The sequence below is a fragment of the Ipomoea triloba genome, chromosome 5 (genome assembly GCF_003576645.1).
Source record: "Ipomoea triloba cultivar NCNSP0323 chromosome 5, ASM357664v1".
Taxonomy (NCBI): domain Eukaryota; kingdom Viridiplantae; phylum Streptophyta; class Magnoliopsida; order Solanales; family Convolvulaceae; genus Ipomoea; species Ipomoea triloba.
The window spans coordinates 17,583,702-17,608,402 of NC_044920.1; the positions used below are offsets into that span (position 1 = coordinate 17,583,702).

General features: G+C 33.7%; 2 protein-coding genes across 3 annotated transcripts; both read left to right on the plus strand.

Annotated features, from left to right (window-relative positions):
• The first annotated feature begins 5,999 nt into the window (after positions 1-5,999).
• LOC116018684 (50S ribosomal protein L15, chloroplastic) lies at positions 6,000-11,168 on the plus strand. The gene is made up of 4 exons (XM_031258648.1): positions 6,000-6,133; positions 7,833-8,181; positions 9,984-10,135; positions 10,688-11,168. Exons 1-4 carry the CDS (start codon positions 6,050-6,052, stop codon positions 10,904-10,906), a joined length of 804 nt encoding a protein of 267 aa, XP_031114508.1. The 5' UTR covers positions 6,000-6,049; the 3' UTR covers positions 10,907-11,168.
• Positions 11,169-11,822: 654 nt separating this feature from the next.
• Positions 11,823-14,179, plus strand: LOC116018987 (psbP domain-containing protein 4, chloroplastic). 2 transcript variants are annotated; one of them, XM_031259041.1, is made up of 5 exons: positions 11,823-12,332; positions 13,091-13,194; positions 13,291-13,402; positions 13,543-13,770; positions 13,873-14,179. In XM_031259041.1, exons 1-5 carry the CDS (start codon positions 12,062-12,064, stop codon positions 13,935-13,937), a joined length of 780 nt encoding a protein of 259 aa, XP_031114901.1. In that variant the 5' UTR covers positions 11,823-12,061; the 3' UTR covers positions 13,938-14,179. The 2 variants fall into 2 exon arrangements, with proteins under 2 accessions (XP_031114901.1, XP_031114902.1); XM_031259042.1 differs by having other exon boundaries at positions 12,194-12,332; positions 13,087-13,194.
• Positions 14,180-24,701: the final 10,522 nt, after the last annotated feature.

Genomic DNA, 24,701 nt, shown 5'->3' on the forward strand with positions numbered 1-24,701 from the left:
GTAATAATTTGATTTTTTTTTTGCTAATAATTTTAATATGATTATAATTTTAACATTTACATCAAATTGAAAATATTCTCTTTGGTGTAAAATTTGATATTTTAAGTGAGTAATGATATAAGTATGATAAAATGAAAAATGAGAAATGGTTTTTAAAAGTGAGAATATTTCATAGATGGGAATAATCCAATAGGGGAAGAGGGATAGGAGAAATAATTTAGAAGGGAAAAGCATAAAAAAGCTCATAAATTTTACCTGAAAAGTCAATTAGTCCCATTAACTTTTAAAAAGTGCAATTACACCATTTAACATATTATATTGAGGCAATGAAATCCAAGAATCAGTAAATGATCCGTTATTACATGTCATTGAGGTTCCGACATCAATTTTTTCCATCTCCAGCGACTGAATTGAGGCAATGAAATCTAAGAACCGGTAAATAATTTGCTATTACAGGTCATTAAGGTTCCGACATCAATTTTATCCATCTCCGGCGACCGGCGACTGCCGAACCGTCTTGCATTTCCGTCTACCAGAGAAGGCGACAAGTTGGTTGCCTTCCCTGGCGAAAGGCGACCACTAGGTGCCTTCCCATCTCAGAGAAGACGACCAATGGTGTTAAAGGGTGCCGGAGATGGATAAAATTGAATTTGGAACCTTAATGACATGTAATAGTAGGTCATTTGTCAATTTTTGAACTTCATTGCTTCAATATAACATGTTAAAGGGTATAATTGTACTTTTTAAATTTATGAACTAATTGATTTTTTAGGTAAAATTTAGGGACTTTTTTTGACTTTTTTCCCTAATTTATGAACTAATTGACTTTTCAGGTAAAGTTTAGGGACTTATTTGACCTTTTCCGTAATTTAAAAATGGTTTAATTTAAAAGCTTTTTAAAAAGGATAAACTGCAAATAAGTCATCGTACTATTTGAGAACAAACAATTAGGCCATCGAACTCAAATAACCCTCAAATAAGCCACTGAAATCGAAAAAACAAAGCAATTAAGCCATTTAAACCGGAAAAAAGAGCAATTAACACATTTTTAAAATTTTCAGCGACAATTTCCGGCACTAGCGACCATTTCTGACATCCGGCCACTATTTCCGATGACCGGCGACGATCGAGACGTCGCCGGTCACCGGAAATAGTGGCCGGATGTAGGAAATGGTCGCCAGTGCCGAAAATTTTAAAAATGTGTTAATTGTTCTTTTTTCCGGTTTAAATGACTTAATTGCTTTGTTTTTCGATTTCAGTGGCTTGTTTGAGGGTTATTCAAGTTCGATGGCCTAACTGTTTGTTCCCAAATAGTACAATGGTTTTTTTTTTTTTTTTTTGTCGATTTTAGTGGCTTGTTTGAGGGGTATTCAAGTTCGATGGCCTAATTGCTTGTTCCCAAATAGTACAATGGTTTTTTTTTTTTTTTTTGTCGATTTTAGTGGCTTGTTTGAGGGGTATTCAAGTTCGATGGCCTAATTGCTTGTTCCCAAATAGTACAATGGTTTTTTTTTTTTTTTTTGTCGATTTTAGTGGCTTGTTTGAGGGGTATTCAAGTTCGATGGCCTAATTGCTTGTTCCCAAATAGTACAATGGTTTTTTTTTTTTTTTTTGTCGATTTTAGTGGCTTGTTTGAGGGGTATTCAAGTTCGATGGCCTAATTGCTTGTTCCCAAATAGTACAATGGTTTTTTTTTTTTTTTTTGTCGATTTTAGTGGCTTGTTTGAGGGGTATTCAAGTTCGATGGCCTAATTGCTTGTTCCCAAATAGTACAATGGTTTTTTTTTTTTTTTTTGTCGATTTTAGTGGCTTGTTTGAGGGGTATTCAAGTTCGATGGCCTAATTGCTTGTTCCCAAATAGTACAATGGTTTTTTTTTTTTTTTTTGTCGATTTTAGTGGCTTGTTTGAGGGGTATTCAAGTTCGATGGCCTAATTGCTTGTTCCCAAATAGTACAATGGTTTTTTTTTTTTTTTTTGTCGATTTTAGTGGCTTGTTTGAGGGGTATTCAAGTTCGATGGCCTAATTGCTTGTTCCCAAATAGTACAATGGTTTTTTTTTTTTTTTTTGTCGATTTTAGTGGCTTGTTTGAGGGGTATTCAAGTTCGATGGCCTAATTGCTTGTTCCCAAATAGTACAATGGTTTTTTTTTTTTTTTTTGTCGATTTTAGTGGCTTGTTTGAGGGGTATTCAAGTTCGATGGCCTAATTGCTTGTTCCCAAATAGTACAATGGTTTTTTTTTTTTTTTTTGTCGATTTTAGTGGCTTGTTTGAGGGGTATTCAAGTTCGATGGCCTAATTGCTTGTTCCCAAATAGTACAATGGTTTTTTTTTTTTTTTTTGTCGATTTTAGTGGCTTGTTTGAGGGGTATTCAAGTTCGATGGCCTAATTGCTTGTTCCCAAATAGTACAATGGTTTTTTTTTTTTTTTTTGTCGATTTTAGTGGCTTGTTTGAGGGGTATTCAAGTTCGATGGCCTAATTGCTTGTTCCCAAATAGTACAATGGTTTTTTTTTTTTTTTTTGTCGATTTTAGTGGCTTGTTTGAGGGGTATTCAAGTTCGATGGCCTAATTGCTTGTTCCCAAATAGTACAATGGTTTTTTTTTTTTTTTTTGTCGATTTTAGTGGCTTGTTTGAGGGGTATTCAAGTTCGATGGCCTAATTGCTTGTTCCCAAATAGTACAATGGTTTTTTTTTTTTTTTTTGTCGATTTTAGTGGCTTGTTTGAGGGGTATTCAAGTTCGATGGCCTAATTGCTTGTTCCCAAATAGTACAATGGTTTTTTTTTTTTTTTTTGTCGATTTTAGTGGCTTGTTTGAGGGGTATTCAAGTTCGATGGCCTAATTGCTTGTTCCCAAATAGTACAATGGTTTTTTTTTTTTTTTTTGTCGATTTTAGTGGCTTGTTTGAGGGGTATTCAAGTTCGATGGCCTAATTGCTTGTTCCCAAATAGTACAATGGTTTTTTTTTTTTTTTTTGTCGATTTTAGTGGCTTGTTTGAGGGGTATTCAAGTTCGATGGCCTAATTGCTTGTTCCCAAATAGTACAATGGTTTTTTTTTTTTTTTTTGTCGATTTTAGTGGCTTGTTTGAGGGGTATTCAAGTTCGATGGCCTAATTGCTTGTTCCCAAATAGTACAATGGTTTTTTTTTTTTTTTTTGTCGATTTTAGTGGCTTGTTTGAGGGGTATTCAAGTTCGATGGCCTAATTGCTTGTTCCCAAATAGTACAATGGTTTTTTTTTTTTTTTTTGTCGATTTTAGTGGCTTGTTTGAGGGGTATTCAAGTTCGATGGCCTAATTGCTTGTTCCCAAATAGTACAATGGTTTTTTTTTTTTTTTTTGTCGATTTTAGTGGCTTGTTTGAGGGGTATTCAAGTTCGATGGCCTAATTGCTTGTTCCCAAATAGTACAATGGTTTTTTTTTTTTTTTTTGTCGATTTTAGTGGCTTGTTTGAGGGGTATTCAAGTTCGATGGCCTAATTGCTTGTTCCCAAATAGTACAATGGTTTTTTTTTTTTTTTTTGTCGATTTTAGTGGCTTGTTTGAGGGGTATTCAAGTTCGATGGCCTAATTGCTTGTTCCCAAATAGTACAATGGTTTTTTTTTTTTTTTTTGTCGATTTTAGTGGCTTGTTTGAGGGGTATTCAAGTTCGATGGCCTAATTGCTTGTTCCCAAATAGTACAATGGTTTTTTTTTTTTTTTTTGTCGATTTTAGTGGCTTGTTTGAGGGGTATTCAAGTTCGATGGCCTAATTGCTTGTTCCCAAATAGTACAATGGTTTTTTTTTTTTTTTTTGTCGATTTTAGTGGCTTGTTTGAGGGGTATTCAAGTTCGATGGCCTAATTGCTTGTTCCCAAATAGTACAATGGTTTTTTTTTTTTTTTTTGTCGATTTTAGTGGCTTGTTTGAGGGGTATTCAAGTTCGATGGCCTAATTGCTTGTTCCCAAATAGTACAATGGTTTTTTTTTTTTTTTTTGTCGATTTTAGTGGCTTGTTTGAGGGGTATTCAAGTTCGATGGCCTAATTGCTTGTTCCCAAATAGTACAATGGTTTTTTTTTTTTTTTTTGTCGATTTTAGTGGCTTGTTTGAGGGGTATTCAAGTTCGATGGCCTAATTGCTTGTTCCCAAATAGTACAATGGTTTTTTTTTTTTTTTTTGTCGATTTTAGTGGCTTGTTTGAGGGGTATTCAAGTTCGATGGCCTAATTGCTTGTTCCCAAATAGTACAATGGTTTTTTTTTTTTTTTTTGTCGATTTTAGTGGCTTGTTTGAGGGGTATTCAAGTTCGATGGCCTAATTGCTTGTTCCCAAATAGTACAATGGTTTTTTTTTTTTTTTTTGTCGATTTTAGTGGCTTGTTTGAGGGGTATTCAAGTTCGATGGCCTAATTGCTTGTTCCCAAATAGTACAATGGTTTTTTTTTTTTTTTTTGTCGATTTTAGTGGCTTGTTTGAGGGGTATTCAAGTTCGATGGCCTAATTGCTTGTTCCCAAATAGTACAATGGTTTTTTTTTTTTTTTTTGTCGATTTTAGTGGCTTGTTTGAGGGGTATTCAAGTTCGATGGCCTAATTGCTTGTTCCCAAATAGTACAATGGTTTTTTTTTTTTTTTTTGTCGATTTTAGTGGCTTGTTTGAGGGGTATTCAAGTTCGATGGCCTAATTGCTTGTTCCCAAATAGTACAATGGTTTTTTTTTTTTTTTTTGTCGATTTTAGTGGCTTGTTTGAGGGGTATTCAAGTTCGATGGCCTAATTGCTTGTTCCCAAATAGTACAATGGTTTTTTTTTTTTTTTTTGTCGATTTTAGTGGCTTGTTTGAGGGGTATTCAAGTTCGATGGCCTAATTGCTTGTTCCCAAATAGTACAATGGTTTTTTTTTTTTTTTTTGTCGATTTTAGTGGCTTGTTTGAGGGGTATTCAAGTTCGATGGCCTAATTGCTTGTTCCCAAATAGTACAATGGTTTTTTTTTTTTTTTTTGTCGATTTTAGTGGCTTGTTTGAGGGGTATTCAAGTTCGATGGCCTAATTGCTTGTTCCCAAATAGTACAATGGTTTTTTTTTTTTTTTTTGTCGATTTTAGTGGCTTGTTTGAGGGGTATTCAAGTTCGATGGCCTAATTGCTTGTTCCCAAATAGTACAATGGTTTTTTTTTTTTTTTTTGTCGATTTTAGTGGCTTGTTTGAGGGGTATTCAAGTTCGATGGCCTAATTGCTTGTTCCCAAATAGTACAATGGTTTTTTTTTTTTTTTTTGTCGATTTTAGTGGCTTGTTTGAGGGGTATTCAAGTTCGATGGCCTAATTGCTTGTTCCCAAATAGTACAATGGTTTTTTTTTTTTTTTTTGTCGATTTTAGTGGCTTGTTTGAGGGGTATTCAAGTTCGATGGCCTAATTGCTTGTTCCCAAATAGTACAATGGTTTTTTTTTTTTTTTTTGTCGATTTTAGTGGCTTGTTTGAGGGGTATTCAAGTTCGATGGCCTAATTGCTTGTTCCCAAATAGTACAATGGTTTTTTTTTTTTTTTTTGTCGATTTTAGTGGCTTGTTTGAGGGGTATTCAAGTTCGATGGCCTAATTGCTTGTTCCCAAATAGTACAATGGTTTTTTTTTTTTTTTTTGTCGATTTTAGTGGCTTGTTTGAGGGGTATTCAAGTTCGATGGCCTAATTGCTTGTTCCCAAATAGTACAATGGTTTTTTTTTTTTTTTTTGTCGATTTTAGTGGCTTGTTTGAGGGGTATTCAAGTTCGATGGCCTAATTGCTTGTTCCCAAATAGTACAATGGTTTTTTTTTTTTTTTTTGTCGATTTTAGTGGCTTGTTTGAGGGGTATTCAAGTTCGATGGCCTAATTGCTTGTTCCCAAATAGTACAATGGTTTTTTTTTTTTTTTTTTTTTTTTTTTGTAGTTTATCCCTTTTAAAAATAATCTCTTAAAATCTTTAAAAAAAAAAAATCTCTTAAAAAAATAAAAAAGAAAAAGAATTGCAATCCTTTTATCTTTACTTTGGTCACTCCAGACCTCCAGTCCCCGTTATCTGCAGCTGCCCAGCCATGGCATCCCTCCTCTCCCTATCTTCCCCAATCTCTTCCACTTCCAGTGGAGCAGTCTATCCTCAACTCTGCTCCGCATTCAAGGTACAATTCTATCTCTTTATGTTTATCTTTATAGAACCCATATGGACAATCAAAAGAACTGCAATTTCTCGTCTTGATTGTTCAAAAATTTCCTTCAATTTTTTGGGGATTTTCTTTCATTTCAGTAGATATTTTACTTGTTTCTAGATGAGGTCCGACAGTGGCTTCTAACTTTGCTCTCCTCCTGAAATTTCTCGTTCCTTCTTGGTCGTTTTTGTTCGATGAATGTACAATGTACTTGTAAAGGTTTTGTTTTGGATTCTTGTTCTACGTTATCTTTGCCACTGCTTCACCTGGAAATAGTATTGAAAAGAGCAAATGATGGGAAATATTTTTGTCCTTCAAGAGAACCTAATTCAGAGAGAAAATGAGAGATCAAGATAACAATAAAATCGAAAATGAAAATGAAAAGGAAAACACTCCTCCAATTTGCACTGCAGTTTATCCATCTTAGTATCTTAGGGTTTTCTGATGGGTGCTTGTGCAATTAGGGTAGCACTGGAAATTGTTTAATCATTTTGAGGCTACTAATTAGAACTTTAGAATAGTTCTCTGATGGACATTGATGTTAGTTTATTTGTAAATGGATTGAATGTGAACATTCTATACATATGGAATGTGAAAATAGTTTGTGTGCTTGTGGATATCATTTAAATAAACAATTGCATCATTCAAAGTGAGTAATTTTTTGCATGCATACCATGGACCAGGGTAGTTTATGTCCTGAATTAAACTTAAGAACCACAAACCAATTCAAATAACAACAGACTTTAACACCACCACTTATTTGAAATTTTGGTTACCTATGTGCTTGCTTTTTCATTTTTTCCCTGTTTGTATTTGTTTATTTGATATTATATATAACTGGAAATATATTTCATGTTTTCGGTACAATTAGTCTATTAATTGCTTTATTTCTCTTGTTGAAATTCATGGTTAGTTACTTTGTTTGTTGAAATTGTAAAACTTTGGCTTTGTGCTTAGTAATTGCACTAATGCTGGATTGCTGGTTGTGAGAGTGGAGCTGTGTTCTGATTTGGTCTGCTCATACATTAGGATAAAAATGAAGTCTCATTTAGTTCAAAGGCGGAGCAATTCAAAAGTTATGCAATTTTTTTGTTGCATGAGAGGAGGACAAGTAACTTGTTATGCATCACAAGAATTTGTTTTATATACAGTATTCATCTGGTTTTTTGTTGTCATCACTTTTGTAATGGTGTAATTGCTTTTTATTTTTTATTTTTTATTTTTTTATTAATAATTTAATTTGCTTCCATTCCAAAATTTTGTAACTTTGGTCATGCTACTTTACAAATATATACTCCGTATGTTTTATTTTGTTATGACTTTTGAATAGCACAATGGAAAATTATGTTGTAACTTCTTCTTTAATTACCTAGAACAACAAGGGATTGGTGGTGTTCTTTGTTCCCATCTTTATTTGGTGCCTTTTACATCTTATAGTACAAAGGGGCATCATCAGACATGTCTTCTAACTATCATTTTTAATTGTGCTTCAGAAAATTTCCACCAATATATTTTGCATAAACTGCCCAGTATAATTTGAAGCTTACAATGACCAGTATATGGGCACCTCTGCTCCTTACACGAGGCTAAACAAACTACACACACACATGTATACAAATGTATTTTATACCAACACATGCACATATTTTTATTAATTTATATTATTTCTCAGGGAAATGTGAGCACTTTGAAAGCAAACCGAAGTCAATTTCGATGTTTAAAACTCAGCAACCAAAAACCCAGTTCAAGAACTTCATTCACTGTATTTAACCAAGCTCCAGTTTTAGCAGCTACTATGACAGCTGGAGTCCGATTCCGGCTCAATAACTTAGGCCCTCAACCTGGGTCTACTAAGAACCGGAAGAGAAAGGGTAGGGGTCACTCAGCTGGGCAAGGGGGCAGCTGTGGGTTTGGGATGCGAGGTCAGAAATCAAGGTCTGGACCTGGAGTCCGAAAGGGGTTTGAAGGGGGCCAAATGCCACTCTATAGGAGAATTCCCAAGCTCAGAGGCATTGCTGGAGGTAATTTCTTTCCTAATACATTTTCTATAGTACTACATTGTACTTTTGTTTGTACTTTATTATTATTATTATTATTATTATTATTATTATTATTATTATTTGGTTTAAAACATTGAAGCTTTTTGTGGGATAATGTGATTTTAGTTGCAGTGTTTGTTTGCATGGGATGATTACTTACATCATTTATTTGGAAATAGCATATTCTTACTGTACATTTGCAAACATGTGTTAGCATTTATTTTCAACTCTTATAGCTGTTAAAGATTTCACAGCAGGAGAACTCATAGATGTCTGGATGGATGTGTAAAGCTGAATACTACGTAGTTGACACTAAAAATAAAATAAAATGTATTAGCTAAAATGAGACCACACTCGCGCCACAATTTTGTCTCTTAATTATAAGAGTAGATGAGTGGTTTACAGTCTGTATATAATCTCAAAATGTAAAAACTATTATGCTAACTTAGTGTAATTATTCATCTGCATCAAAATACTTTGATAGTGTCATCAGTTAAAAGATTATAATTCTATGTTTCTTACACTACCTGTATCTTACTCCAAAACTTTAAATTAACCATTGTACCTCTAGCCTTGCACTGATAGCATCAAAGATAAGTCCACTAAGCTTTTCACTGTCAGAAATCCAGATGATGAATGCAGAAAAAAGGGGCTCAATAAATTAGAGCTCTGAACCACCATCTCTTTAGCCCATAGAACCCATTTCTTAAGGAGAAAAATTAGTCTACTTAATTTTTGTTCCTTTAGTTAAAAATCATATTGAGTAATATAGAAGAGCATTAGCATTAGAAAAAATAGCTATTTGTTACTTTCAATTTTAAATAATAAAATAAGCACATAAACTCTCACCTAAGAATTAGATCAGAAGGTATGAAGTGGACAAAGTTTTTGTAATGATTTTCAACCCCCTCTGAAACACATTAGGATACTGAAAATTAAAAGGTTCAGTTTTATTTGACAATGGGAAATGTATTTTCCTAAACTGCACATACTTTTCTTAAGCTGAAATATGTGGTAATTATTCTTTTGCTAAATTTTTGTATTTCCTCCATTTCTATTGTACATAATGGAACTAAAGCACTGCCCTGTATCTGTTTCTGTTTCTGCAGTTCTGCAAATAGCTTATTCTATACAGCAGCATGTCTAAGGGAGAAAGATATTGTTTGATAATTTGTCATGATATATTGATTTAGCCTTCTAATTGACTCTAGTCTTCTGAGTAATGGCAGATTAAGGTTTCTGTGTTCAGCACAAGGTGTAGTATGTGATAGTTCTCAACATTAAGAAGGAATTTATGCTTGTACTTTTTAGTAGGTTGATTTTTGTCAAAGGGAGTGAGAGAGATAGTGGAACCTGGAATGCATGTCTGGTATATGCCAATGGGTCATTGAACTAGGAAAAGTGCACTATTGGTTGTTGGCTTGATGATTTTCTAAGAGTTTATGATAACCAGTAGAGACAATCTTCCAATATATATATAGGGTTTTAGTAAAAAAAATAAAGCTCATGGCCAATTTTATAATTATTACAAACTTTCATGTTTGCAATATTTATAAAAGTAACCTACCTTATATATATATATATATATATAAAAGTTAATTCAGCTACTATATCAATGGTGTGCATAGTTACTTCACATTTGTCTAAGTGGCTTGTCTGGTAAATGATAACATCCTTTGCTGATTGTCTGGGTCTAATATTGGAATTTATTATCCGTTCTATGTGCTCTGCCCTTAATTGTCTTGACACTTTAACTAACAAGGTTTTCTCCACATGAATAAAAGGTATGCATGCTGGACTACCAAAATATGTCCCAGTGAACTTGAAAGACATAGAAGCTGCTGGATTTGGTGAAGGAGAAGAGGTCTCTCTTGAATCCTTGAAAGAGAAGGGCATTATAAACCCATCTGGAAGAGAAAGGAGATTACCATTAAAGGTAATGATAAGTAATTAAATATATTTACTTTCATGTTATAACAACCAATTAACAGTACAATGCATCCATAGACTTCATTCATCATTTCATTAGAACACTACAGTGTGAGTACCCTTATAGTATTATACTGCAAATATGATAACTCCAGATATACTACGTTAGTTATATTGAATTTTCAGTTAACATAGTAGCTTTCAAGCCACAAGTGGAACCAATTATATCAACTCAATATCTAGTCCTAATAATCTAATATGTTCCGTGTCAGGGAATAAACTATAATGGTGCTAGCAGACTTTCCATTTAGGAAACTATATTAATATTTTAAAATAATTTGGCCTAATTATCTGTTTGGTACTCTTGACAGCTGTCTTCCTGTTTATGATGCTATCCGAGTATACAAGGATAGCTCAGAAAGTCTACATTCTTTCCTGTTTACACGGAGAATAACTTGATATTACATGTAGAAATTTGTGTAATTTGCATTTATTACCGTTCTGGGCTTATCCCAATATGAACTGTTAATCCATTGGCTCATATATTTCTTTCTTTCAGATCTTAGGTGATGGTGAGCTTAGCGTGAAGCTAAGCTTGAAAGCCCGAGCCTTTTCAGCAGCAGCAAAGGAGAAGTTGGAGGCTGCCGGTTGTTCATTGACCGTTCTACCAGGGCGAAAGAAGTGGGTGAAGCCATCAGTTGCTAAGAACCTTGCGAGAGCGGAAGAATATTTTGCCAAGAAAAGAGCAGCCGCAGAATCGGCTGGCTCTTCTTCTTGATGTAGCCTATGTGAGTGATGCAATTAGGTCTTATCATTTTGTTCCAATTTGTTCTCCAACTATAATTTCTTCCCTTGGTTGTATTACGCCGAATCCTATATTCTGTTAATTTCTACAGATTAGGCACGGTCTAAATCTTAGATATGAGCATATTCCAGGTTTTCAATCTTTCATTTTCTACGGAGGGAATACCTTGTTTGATTGTCATTTCAACACTAGTTATTATTAGTAAAATGCCTTTACGGGTGGATCTATTCGCTTAGAAAGAAGTACTCCCTACTTCCCTAGTAGGGAAATTATATCATGAACTAGGATATTTTTTTTTTTAATATTCATAATTTTTTACATGGTATTTATACTTTCTCAAACATTTTCAATCTAAAAAACCTAAGTCTCTATCACTAGGATTTAAACCTATGACTACTCATTTGGAATCGTAAATCTATACTTTTTTTCAGCCAAAAGAATCTTCAATTCATATCATAAAAATAATTTTGTAAATTTATACAAAATTGTTTTTATTAAAAAATATTATAAGTTCATAAAATGTCATAAATTCATTAAGGATGTTTGGTTCATGGTTTTACACAAAAATGGGAATCAAAATCATATTTATTATTTAGTTGACAAGTTTTTAAAACATAACTATGAGATTTAGTTACCCCTTCAATTAAGAACATCATTCTTTAATTTAAAAATGTATCATTCCATCTTATATTGGTATAATTTGATTTTTAACTTTGAATTAGGGCTTTTAAAATTTTCTTTTCATATCTTGTTCATATTAGTGTTTTGGACGGATTTGAATCAAAACATATATTCAGGTAGCGAATGAAAGATTTTCCGTAAATTTAACTGAGGAACAAAATAAAGACACTCATGGGTGATGACACTGCCAAATCAAAGGGCTAATTGTAGTACGTAGTATTTGATATAATTTGAGTGGTAGAAAGCATTGCGAGCTTAGGAGATTGATTTTATGATGAAGAAAAATCCCAAAATAAACAAAACCTATTAAATATCCACCACACAAATTTCGCAGCTTAGCTTCTAGAATCTAGATCTCTTGCCCAGTCCAGCAGAAGAAGGGCTCAAAAACCAAACCTAATTGAACACTCATCACTCTCCTCTCTGCAAAATTGTTGGAGGATTAAAATGGGCACAATTGTATACACAAGCCCTTGTCTTTGTTGGAAGATGTGCGCATCAGAACGACGGCGTTTCAGGGCAAGAGCCTCGGCATGCTCCAGGGAGGGCACTAACAGTGACGAAGAATCTGAGAACAAGTGTGGCATGGTTAATAGAAGGTTTGCTATGATTTCTGGAGCTTCAATGGTGTTGGGGTTTTCAGGAGAGGGATTAGCTGTTGTGAAACAGGGGCTTTTAGCAGGGAGGGTTCCTGGCCTCTCTGAACCAGATGAACAAGGTTAGCTTTTGTTCTTTCTTTCTATCATACATATATGGTGTAGAACTCAAAGCTCTACTTGGTTAATTGGTAAGCAGATTTGAAATTGGCTTGCATGCTTTCATTGAATCCATGTTGTGTCTTATGTATGTAAGCTTGATTATATATTTTTTTATAATATGTAAAATGATAGCATGTAATTCTGCGGACCGCATTCTATACTTTGGCTATGTTTGGCACAACTAGCTGAAAAATTGGTAATTAATTAGTTTGAAATTAGAGTGTTTGGTAAAATTAGCTTTTGAACAAATCAATAATGATGGATGACAGCGCTGCACTATGCGTATTTCCCATATTGTAGTTTTTTGGATATCTAGTGTTATACCCTCTTAACCAATCGATGATAAGCAGGTTGATATTAACTATTTAACTACATTATTTCATGTTAAGTCATTATGTCACGTTTCGAATCGAGTAGGGGTTGACCTTGGTTGACCCAATTGACCCCAATAGATAAGTGTAAAAATACATAAAAGTATAAACTGATTTATGAGGGTAAATGGTGTCATTTTTGTAAATTAATAAAGAAAAAAAAAAAAAAAACTTCAAAGTCAATAACTTATTTTGAAATCCTACTTAGGATGAGATAGCCGTGTTTCAAATGTTTTACCAAATAGAGTTTATAGATTATTTCTAGCTTAAAATAAGCTCTACTAAACAGAGCCAATTACTATCACAAAAACTGCTCATCTTCACTAGTCAAGAAAATGCTCAGGCAGGTTGGAGGACATACCGAAGACCGGATGATAAGTCTGGAGGGCACGGGGTTGGATGGAGTCCTATTATCCCTTACTCTTTCGCAGTGCCTCAAGAATGGGATGAGGTATGTATAAATCTGTGCTCTGCAAAAACATACATGTGAACAAACATTCTTCAATTGGATAACTTCAGAGGAAAAGCTTTCTTCTGACTGAAACAGGTCCCAGTTTCAATTGCTGATCTTGGAGGCACGGAGATTGACTTGAGATTTGCCAGTCCTAAAGAAGGACGACTATTTGTAATCGTCGCCCCTGTGAAAAGATTTTCAGATAGTGAGCTTCCCATCCCATTGTAGTTTCTTGATTCGATTCTCTTAAGTTTTTGTCCAAAAAACTAAAGCTTTAGAACGAAGTAATGTATGATTGAGAAGTTATGTTAGCTTAAACATTATATTGTTGCTTCTGTGGCACAGCTCTTGGAGAGGATATCACAATAGAAGAAATTGGACCCCCGGAAAAAGTGATTAACGCGTTCGGGCCCGAAGTGATTGGAGAGAACGTCGAGGGGAAGGTGTTGAGCTCTGAAGTAACAGAAAATTCGGGGAGAAAATATTACCATTTCGAATTGGAGCCACCTCACGTTCTGATAACCGCAACTGCAGCAGGCAACCGCCTATACTTGTTCAGTGTAACTGGAAATGGTACAGATTCCATCCCTGCACTTTTACCTTGTTCCATACCGTTTTTCTTTGTTTTGTGCTGGATTTGATATTCATTGATTGTCCATCGCCTGGCGCTGGCAGGTCTTCAGTGGAAGAGGCATTACAGTGATCTGAATAGGATCGCCCGATCTTTTAGGGTTGTCTGAATAGTACATTGCCAGTCAAGGAAGAAGGAATTCCTATAATCTTGGCATATGAAGAGAGTTTGGGCTCTAGATTCAGTTTTGAGTGACAACTAGTTTTGGCAATTCATGGTATCTCACTTGGTACATACTAAGAATTGAGAAATCTTAGTACACTGCAATTTATATATTCATGCAGTTTAAGCTTTTATACACAACCAGATTGCATTTTGTTTGCTTACCAATTCCAATCTTAGTTTCAGCTAGCACTTACTACAAGTTTTTTTTTTTTTTTTAATGAGTTAAGTCTACAAAATTTACAGCTTCCTACTAATCGTTTATTCAAATATATATATATATATATATATATGAAGTGTGAACAATACTATCAAACGCAACATTTTGTATATAAATTCTTACAACTTAACCTGAATACATATAATGCATGAAGTAAGACTGTCAATTATGTACATAACAATCAAGAAAATGTTGAGTATCCCTCTAAGAAGTAATATTTTCTTCCTCCACAATTGGAAATACTTGGATTTCTGATTGAGGGTTTTCAGTTGGAAATGAATGTTCCGACTATTAGAAAATTTCTTCTCCTTGTAATCGATTCTTTCCTTTTGAGTAAATTCTTTCGCAACAAGTCGGGTCTTGTATCTCTCAATATTGCTTAATGAATCTCTTTTGGTCTTAAAGACCCATTTGCAGTCCATAGCCTTGGCCCTAGTAGGCAATTCAACAAGTTTCCAAACCCTATTGCTTTTCATGGAATTTATTTCATCCATCATGACTTTATACCATAAGTTAGATTGCGCACAATTTGTAGCTTGAGAAAATGTTTCAAGATCATTTTAGCTCCTATGTTAGATTCTTGTAGATACGAAACATAATAACTAGGAAGTGCTGATCGTTTTACCCGTGTAGACCGTCTTAAAGTTGGATCTCCACCACCTTGCACAGGCTATGAGGCAACAACTTCTTCAGGAACTAAGAAGTGCTGATCGTTTTACCCGTGTAGACCGTCTTAAAGTTGGATCTCCACCACCTTGCACAGGCTGTGGGGCAACAATTTCTTCAGGAACTGGGAACAGTTCTTGAATTGGCTCAGTCTGCATTGGTTTAGGATCTTGCTGTAAATCCCTGAATTGGTTCAACCATTGGTTCAAAATCCGGTTTAGGGGGTTGTTGTAAGTACTGAACTAGTTCTTCCAAAGGCTGAGCCTCAACAACTTGTGGAATCTCAATAGTGGGCGGTATATCAACAGGCGGAACTGAAAGAACATTGCGGATAAGTACAACACCACTAGATGACGTAGAAGGCTGAGAGTCCGTATGATCAAATGAAGGAACTAAGTCCTTAAATCGATCGCTCCTATTGATTAAGTCATCTTCAAGAAACTTAGCATTTCTTGATTCCACTATCCTAGTAGTATGAGATGGACAATAAAACCTATAATGATAATTGTGCATATCCAATAAAGAAAGCACTAATGGTCCTTGGGTCAAGTTTCTTTTCCTGTAGGTTATAAATCCTCACCTTAGACGGACATCCCCAAACACGCATATGTTGCAAACGCGGTTTCCAACCTTTGAATAACTCAAACGGTGTCTAAGGGACAGCCTTGATTAGAACACGATTGAATATATACGTTGCCGTCTTAAGTGCTTCAGCCCACAACGACTTTGGAAGCTTAAAGTTGCTTAGCATACTCCGCACCATATCAAGAAGGGTCATGTTTCTTCTTTCAGCTACATCATTTTGGTCTAGAGAGCCAGACATGGTGCATTGAGCAACAATCCCATGCTCTTGAAGAAACTTGGCAAAGGGACTAGGTGCTTGTCCATTTTCAGTATATCTATCATAATATTCACCACTCCTATCAGATCTAACTATTTATATTTTCTTGTTACATTGGTTTTCAACTTCAACCTTAAATAATTTAAAGGCATCCAATGCTTCATATATATATTATGAAGTAAATACACATAGGTAAATCTTGAAAAATTATCAATGAAGGTGATGAAATATTTCTGACCGGATATTATCATATCAGGACAACAAATGTCAGTATGTAATTTCCAACAACGTGAACTTCTATTGGCACCTTTCTTTGACTTGTTTGTTTGCTTNTTCAAAATCCGGTTTAGGGGGTTGTTGTAAGTACTGAACTAGTTCTTCCAAAGGCTGAGCCTCAACAACTTGTGGAATCTCAATAGTGGGCGGTATATCAACAGGCGGAACTGAAAGAACATTGCGGATAAGTACAACACCACTAGATGACGTAGAAGGCTGAGAGTCCGTATGATCAAATGAAGGAACTAAGTCCTTAAATCGATCGCTCCTATTGATTAAGTCATCTTCAAGAAACTTAGCATTTCTTGATTCCACTATCCTAGTAGTATGAGATGGACAATAAAACCTATAATGATAATTGTGCATATCCAATAAAGAAAGCACTAATGGTCCTTGGGTCAAGTTTCTTTTCCTGTAGGTTATAAATCCTCACCTTAGACGGACATCCCCAAACACGCATATGTTGCAAACGCGGTTTCCAACCTTTGAATAACTCAAACGGTGTCTAAGGGACAGCCTTGATTAGAACACGATTGAATATATACGTTGCCGTCTTAAGTGCTTCAGCCCACAACGACTTTGGAAGCTTAAAGTTGCTTAGCATACTCCGCACCATATCAAGAAGGGTCATGTTTCTTCTTTCAGCTACATCATTTTGGTCTAGAGAGCCAGACATGGTGCATTGAGCAACAATCCCATGCTCTTGAAGAAACTTGGCAAAGGGACTAGGTGCTTGTCCATTTTCAGTATATCTATCATAATATTCACCACTCCTATCAGATCTAACTATTTATATTTTCTTGTTACATTGGTTTTCAACTTCAACCTTAAATAATTTAAAGGCATCCAATGCTTCATATATATATTATGAAGTAAATACACATAGGTAAATCTTGAAAAATTATCAATGAAGGTGATGAAATATTTCTGACCGGATATTATCATATCAGGACAACAAATGTCAGTATGTAATTTCCAACAACGTGAACTTCTATTGGCACCTTTCTTTGACTTGTTTGTTTGCTTACCCTTAATGCAGTCAACACAAGTCTCAAAATTGGTATAGTCTAGAGTGGAAAGAACTTCATCCTTTACCAATCTTCTAATTCTTTCAAGGGATATATGTCCTAATCTCCGGCGCCATAACATTGAGAAATTTTCGTCAATACTACACCATTTGGTGCCATTTTGAACATGTAAGAAATTGTGAACAAAATCATCCTTTATGTTAAGACGATAGAGACCATCAGACAATGTACCATTACCAACACAAGTAGAATTATGGAATAATTTGAAATACTTGTCATTAAATTCAAATTTAAAACCAAAGGGTACAAGTCTTGAAATTGAAATTAAATTCCTAGAGAAGCTAGGAACATAAAAGGTCTTATCTAATATCAAAACAAAACCATTATTCAAAACTAATTTGCAAACTCCAACGGCTTCCACTGGTGATGTAATCTTGTTTCTAGAGAAGATTTTACACTCAGTTCCCGTTGGTTGTCTTAGACTTGTCATATCCTGCAAGGAGTTTGCAATGTGGATTGTTGAACCAGAGGCAACCCACCAAGAGTTAGTATTAACTTTTGACATATTGGATTCATAAAATACAAAAGAAGATGAAATATTACCTTTCTGGGACATCCACTTCCGATACAATCCTTCTTCATTTGTCCATTCTTTTTACAAAAGAAACACTTTTGTATCTTCTTTATGTCAGCTTCTGGGGTCAGTTTCTCCTTTGTTGCTGCAGTGAATCCCTTAGCTTTCCCAGATTTCCCTTTAGGCTTTGCTGTGGCCAACATAACAGTCTCCACAACCTCTTCACTAAGCCTTTCTTCCTCTTGCGCACACATGGTTATCAATTCATTGGTAGTCCAGTTATCTTGATGTGTGTTGTAGGAAATCTTAAAGGGGCTATAATGTTGAGGGAGGGTGTTAAGTGCAAAATGCACAACAAAGATATATGGTAAAATTATTCCCAACTTCTTCAGTTGCGCTGCAATATCCCTGACTTGCATGATGTGTTTGCGCGTGCCTTTGACAGTGGAAAGACGAAGACCAACAAACTTCATGATTAGAGTACTTGCCAAAGCTTTATTCTATGTAGCATACTGGTCATCAATAGCTTTGAACAAGGTCTTGACTTTATCAAAATGATCAACTGACCCACAAATACTTCTTGAAATTCGTGTCTTAATGAAATATACACACAGCCGATTGGACCTAGTCCATTGTGCGTGAAATATCTTGTTATCCTCAGTGCTATCATCAGTGATAAGAGGAGACTCTTTATTTTGAATAGCGAAATCCATCTCTATCAACCCTAAGTGTAGGAGAACAACGTCTTTCCACTCTTGGTGATTATCATCGCTTAGCATAGGAACATCAATCATTATTGTGTTTTGAGTTGGGATTTGAGGAAGTTCTGTAAAGAATAATAAATGCTTGGTTAGAATTTTCGAGGCTCAAAATAGAGAGAGAGTAACTGAAGTACATAATACTATCAATGTAAATTATGTAAAAGATAAATTCGTATGCCATAAAAGGAGAGAAATATTTATAGAATGGAGTAGCGAATTAGATGACGACATGTGGCATTATCCCATTGGCTGGCAGATCAGCACGATTGGCATTACCATTACTCCCCAGTATTCGTGGGGCCGATCATGACCAAAAAGAAAATTGACTAAAAGTAAAGGACCTTGTCGAAAATACCTATGAGTGATCGGTCGAAAACATCCCAAATGAAAACACCTTTAAACCCACTGGATGGAGAATATTCTTAAGATACTTTCCCAAGACATCGACTTTAAGAAATCTCACGAAAGTGGGGACGAGATGATGGATCGTATACTAGGTTGAACGGAAGGATAACCCTCAAGGCAACCGGTTAGACTGGTCAACCACAAGGCTTGGGCCTCGCGGACAATCCCAAAAGGATAACTAGATCAAGAAGGCCGAGAAAAATACCCAATGTGAAGCAACTTAGGAGTTCAATAGGATTGACTTACAATTCATAATGTAATGAGAATTGGGCTTCCTATTCCTGATGTAACAAGGACTCCCGATATGAGGTAGGAGTTTATCTCTTTTAGGGCTCTTAGCCCAAACTTGTATAAATAGACCCCATACATGAGGAGAACGACACAGTATTCATTAATACAAAATATTTATTCTCTCTATATTTCTCTACACTCGTTATTTTAACGGTAGTGTTGGCCGGCCAGCCGTTGACTGCCAAAAGTTATAAAACCAAATGTATAAAATTTATGTAATCGATGATTAGCTTGGTTGTATTTTAGGAGTGTTTCATAGAATTGTTTTACAAGGTTAATCTTTAAATAAGAGATAGACCTAATTTAGTAAAGAGTTCTACTATAGACTCCCATTTTCTATTTCATCACTTTTACTCCCTGACGTGGCAAGATATGGTATGTTATCTTCATTCTATGGGTCCAAGAAAGGTGTCTAACATCAAACTTTTGTGTGAGGGAGTAAAAGTAGGGAATATAAGTTTGGAGTCAAGTAGTACTTTCCTTTCGTGAATCATTAAAGTTTATAATTGTAAACATGGAAGGTTGGTCCCTAGTGAAAAGTTTTGGGCATAACTTTGCAGATTATGAAATGTTCTCCAACTGCGATATTCATATATGATCTCTTTGTTATTTTTGTTGTCTCATATTTAAATTAGAATATTATAAGGAATAGCTACTCAAGTTGATACTCCGATCAGATTTATATTGTTATCCTGCATTATAAACTAATAAGGAAAAAGTGTCAAATAGGCCACTGAACTTATCGCTTTTGTGCAATTGGGCCATTGAACTTAAAAAATGTGCAATTCAACCATCAAACAAGCAAAATTTGTGCAATTGGACCATTTTTACAAAAAAAATTAATTCAATTTGAGTTAAAAACATTTCAATATTGACTCCCAACTAGTATAGTAGAAGAAAATGTCACTCTTAATACATATATGTTAGTAATATAATTGAATTTTATCAGAAATTTTTTGTAAAAATGGTCCAATTGCACAAATTTTGATTGTTTGATGGTTGAATTGCACACTTTTTAAGTTCAATGGCTCAATTGCACAAAAGCGATAAGTTCAGTGGCCTATTTGACACTTTTTCCAACTAATAATAATAGAGACAATGTGGAAGATCTATTTGAAAGGAAAACAACCACTTGCACTTTGCATCATATATGCTTGCGGATTTCTTTCTCAGAGATAATTTAAGAAGAAAGTTGATTAGGGAATTATACCACCCACCAAACCACTATAAAATTTCTAACTCTCTACTATTTTTAATTTATGCATTTATATATTTTTATTTGTTCAATCCATTGCAAACATTTTTTTAAAAGACATTCTTCACAACCCATGTTGTGCTCTTTAACTAAAACAAGACAGCCATAAGCCTTTGCACACACTCCTGTACTTTAATTTTTTAAAATGATCAAAAAAGTTTTAAAAGTCTGTTGAAACACCCCTTTAGATTTTGTTTGCCCAGATCAACAAAATGTTATATTGTGTTAAAGTTTACTTTATCTACGTCGCATAATTTGAATATTATGTAACTATAAATTGTTTAAAAAAAAACAAAAAAAAACAAAAATCTCTTATATATTATGGATCCATTTAGGAACCTGAAAATTTTTTTTATAATTTTTTTTCGAAAATATTCATTTTTAGAAGTTATTTTTTGAGTTTCTAAACCACGTGAAGTCTAAATTAAATGTCAAAAAAAAAAATTCTAAAATCAGATTGGTAGACAATTATTATTGCGTGAACTGTGATCCACATAACTATGTGGACCACGGTCTAAAAACACATAAAATACATTATTCTAACTCATACGATACATTATTCTAACCTATAAAGTACATTATTTTAACTCACAAAATACATTATATTACCCAAAAAAAATTCATTATTCTAACACATAAAGTATAATATTATACATTATTCTACTCATAAAATATATTATTCTAACGCATAAATTATATTATTATAACTCATAAAATACATTATCTTATCCCAGAAATTTCATTACTCTAACACATAAAATACATTATATATTCTATCTCAAAATGTTCATTATTTTGACACGTAAGCAGAACAATTTTTTTTAAAAATATATTAAAATGACGTTATTTTGGACCGTGATCCACATAGTTGTGTGGAACACAGTTCACACAATAATTTTGGCACAGGTGGAGAGAGAGAGATTGACTGCAGTAGTGCACCCAGTCAGCCCGCAATACAATGCATGCCGCGGTGTACCACTTGCCTCAATACAACAAATCGATCTTTTGATATTGCTTGTTTGATTCACCTATTACTCATTAGTTATCACAACAAAATTACAATAATAGATCAGTAATTATTCACTATAATCAAATCAGATTACTCAATGTTTTGACCCATCTCAACTAAGTTTATGTTGGAGTATCGAAATGATCAATACGATTAAGATTTTTTATTTGAGTACTAATGACTCTATTAAAATGTAGTATCGGTTCATAAACTACTTTTTCAACTTATTGAAGTACGAAGAGACAGTGGCGCCTCTACTAAGACTCGAATCCACCCCTTTCACATACAGATGACACTAGACCACAAGGTCAATGGCTTTTGTAACCGGATTAAGACTTTTTTTTTTTGAAGAGAACCGGATTAAGACTTTAGTTAGCTTAAAATGTTAATTACAAGTTTCATCGTAACTTTTGTAAGTGTATTAATTTTTTTTTTAAAAAAGAAAAAAGATAAAGATGATCTCGATAAGTACTTTCTAGACCAACATATCTAATTTCATGAGATATAGAGCAGCGTCTTGACAACAATTAATTTACAGGTGTAAGTAAGTATACACATTTAAAAAATTAGGTAGAATGGTATGATTTAATAAGACAATTCTATTAAACCAACCAAATATAAAGCATTTGCTTTGGGAAGCTAAGGGTTGATTGATGGCAAATTATTGTGTGGATCATGGCATATACAGTATGGATCATAACAAAAGGTACATTTTTAATATACTAAAAGTACATTATTCGTGTATAGAGTGTACATTATACAAAATAATGTACTTTTAATAGTCAAATAATGTGTTTTTTCCTGAATAAAATGTACATTTTTAATATACTAAAAGAGTAAAAGTATAATTTCACCAAAAAAAAAAAAAGAAGAGTAAAAGTACATTATTTGTGTACTAAATATACATTATTTGATAGTATGGTCTATACAACTATGTGAACCATAATGATTGGTGGTTGAGTGGGTGGAACATAATTTTTTATTTTATGTACTTAGATGGTCATGAGTTTGGTTCTTGCTAATACCCTCTTAATTGACTCCACCACATATACTAAAGTCTTTCTAATGTTATTTATACCTCTTGTCTGCTTTGCGAACTATTACACAAGAACAACGCTTATGTTAATCATGACTGTACAAGGTTTTGTTTTATTTTTAAAAATTAATTTAGCCATGACTGTTTAATTGTTTTTCTTTTATTAAATTTTAAAAGCCTAATTAAACTTGGATAGTGGACAGATGAAGGTGGTCAGGTCGCCTTCGTCCCTCTAAGATGAAGGTGGCCATGACCCGGCCTCTTGTTTGGCAAATTATACCGTGCACCACGGTGCACATAGTAATATGCACCGCGTACGTAAACGACGTCGTTTTGAGTATTGTAAATTAACCGTCCATTTTTTTGGAAATCACGTTTCCCGGTTCGATCGGTGTCTGTATTTATGTTAATATTCTGTGTATTTCAGGCCATCATTCTGTGTATTCTAGGCAACCGGTTTGTGTATTCTATGCAACCGTTCTGTGTATTCATGTTAGTAACACATCTTGTGATGTGTTTGTGCATTCAAATGTTTAGGATGATGAATTCTGTGTATTTTGTGTCAATATTCTGTGTATTCATGTTATTAACACTGGTTGTGATGTGTTTGTGCATTCGAATGTTAGGAGGATGAATTCTGTGTATTTTGTGTCAATATTCTTTGTATTCTGGGCAAACATTCTGTGTATTCTAGATAATGATTATGTGTATTATCGATAATGAATTCCCTGGAGTCATTCGCGTCCACGTCCACTAACATCTGTGTATTTTGTGTCAATATTCTGTGTATTCTGGGTAAACAATCTGTGTATTCTAGGCAAACGTTCTGTGTATTCTAGATAATGATTATATGTATTATAGATAATGAATTCCCTGGAGTCATTCGCGTCCACGTCCACTAACATCGAAACAACGTTGTTTACGTTCGTGGTGCACATTGCTATGTGCACCGTGGTGCAGGGTATAACGATTGCTCTTGTTTAGTCTAAAGCTAGTGTGAATGTTAAAATAATTAAATTTTAAAATAAAACAATAAAATTAAAATTTGTACAAGATTTAAGATTTACATAAGCATTAAGATGTCGGGTGTTAGTTTAGTCAACACAACATTAACAATAACTTATTAAATATATAAGATTATGAACTAATTACACTATTTTGCTTGCTTAAGATATGTCATTAGAACCTTTTTCTTTTTTTAATAGGAGATCTAATTTCATTTTTCGTTAGATTTAGTTGACAATTTAACACTTATTTCTTCTTCTTCTTCGTTTTTTGTTTTTTGTTTTATTTTTATTTTTATTTTTTTGTTTTTGTTTTTGTTTTTTTTTTTTTTGGAAAGCAAAGCAAAACGAGCTTTATAAATGGATCGACATTTATACTTCTTTCATTATTTGATCTTAATTGTTGTTTTTTTAGTTTTTTTTTTGAATACTACTAACTCTATTACAATGCAGTATCTGTTCATAACTAGTTTCTTTTATACTGTTGTTTTTTTAGTTAAAAGAAACTATTATGGTTTTTAATTTATTACTAGACTAGACTAATAAGCTATAAGCTCTGTTTGGCAATGTTCTCAAAATAAGCTATTAGCTTAAAATAAGAGCTTATTTTGAAAGTAATTTAGGTAGCTTTTCAAAAAAAAGCTAGTAGCTTTTTAACTTTTTTTCATCTTTATCCTTATTATTTTAAATAATGGCATCCTTTACCCTTCCCAATTAAAATCCTTTTGGTCTTTTCTCTTCAATATGTTTGGTTGTAATTTCAATTTGACATTTGTGTTTGAACATTAATTTTTATATGAACTAATCTTATGAATTATAAATATTTTGTTTTACGTTATATATTTTCAAATATATGTTCTTAGTTTATATTTTATTAAAATATATTGATTTCATTATTTTATATCTTAATATATAAACAAACCTATTTAAATTTAAAATTATTTAAATTGTATGAAGATGTTCTTTTTAATGTTTTTACATTTCTCAGCTTGTCAAAAATCTAATTTTAGCAAACACTTTTAAGCATAATAACTTGCTTAACAGCTGTTCAGATTTCAGCTTCGAGCTTATAGCTTTTATGTTTTTAGCTATTTTTTAGATTTCAGCTACATTTTCAGCTAGGTTTGCCAAATATAGTCTAAACTTGCAAATTACACCGTCGACCATGTTACACATTACAAGGTAAGCCACTAATATAATAAATGTTCATTTTTAGTATATTGGAGGTCAATTTTTAATGTATTGTAATGCTACATAATTTTTAAGTTGTATACATAAAAATAAGTATTCGATATATTAAAAATAAATATTCTAAAATTGAACTTTGGATATAATAAAAATAGGT

Coding starts and splice junctions, on each gene's coding strand:
- LOC116018684 (XM_031258648.1), top strand. CDS start 6,050: ATGGCATCCCTCCTCTCCCTATCTTCCCCAATCTCTTCCACTTCCAGT. Junction 8,182..9,983: donor GCTCAGAGGCATTGCTGGAG/GTAATTTCTTTC, acceptor CATGAATAAAAG/GTATGCATGCTGGACTACCA. Junction 10,136..10,687: donor AAAGGAGATTACCATTAAAG/GTAATGATAAGT, acceptor TCTTTCTTTCAG/ATCTTAGGTGATGGTGAGCT.
- LOC116018987 (XM_031259041.1), top strand. CDS start 12,062: ATGGGCACAATTGTATACACAAGCCCTTGTCTTTGTTGGAAGATGTGC. Junction 12,333..13,090: donor CTCTGAACCAGATGAACAAG/GTTAGCTTTTGT, acceptor ATGCTCAGGCAG/GTTGGAGGACATACCGAAGA. Junction 13,403..13,542: donor TGTGAAAAGATTTTCAGATA/GTGAGCTTCCCA, acceptor TCTGTGGCACAG/CTCTTGGAGAGGATATCACA.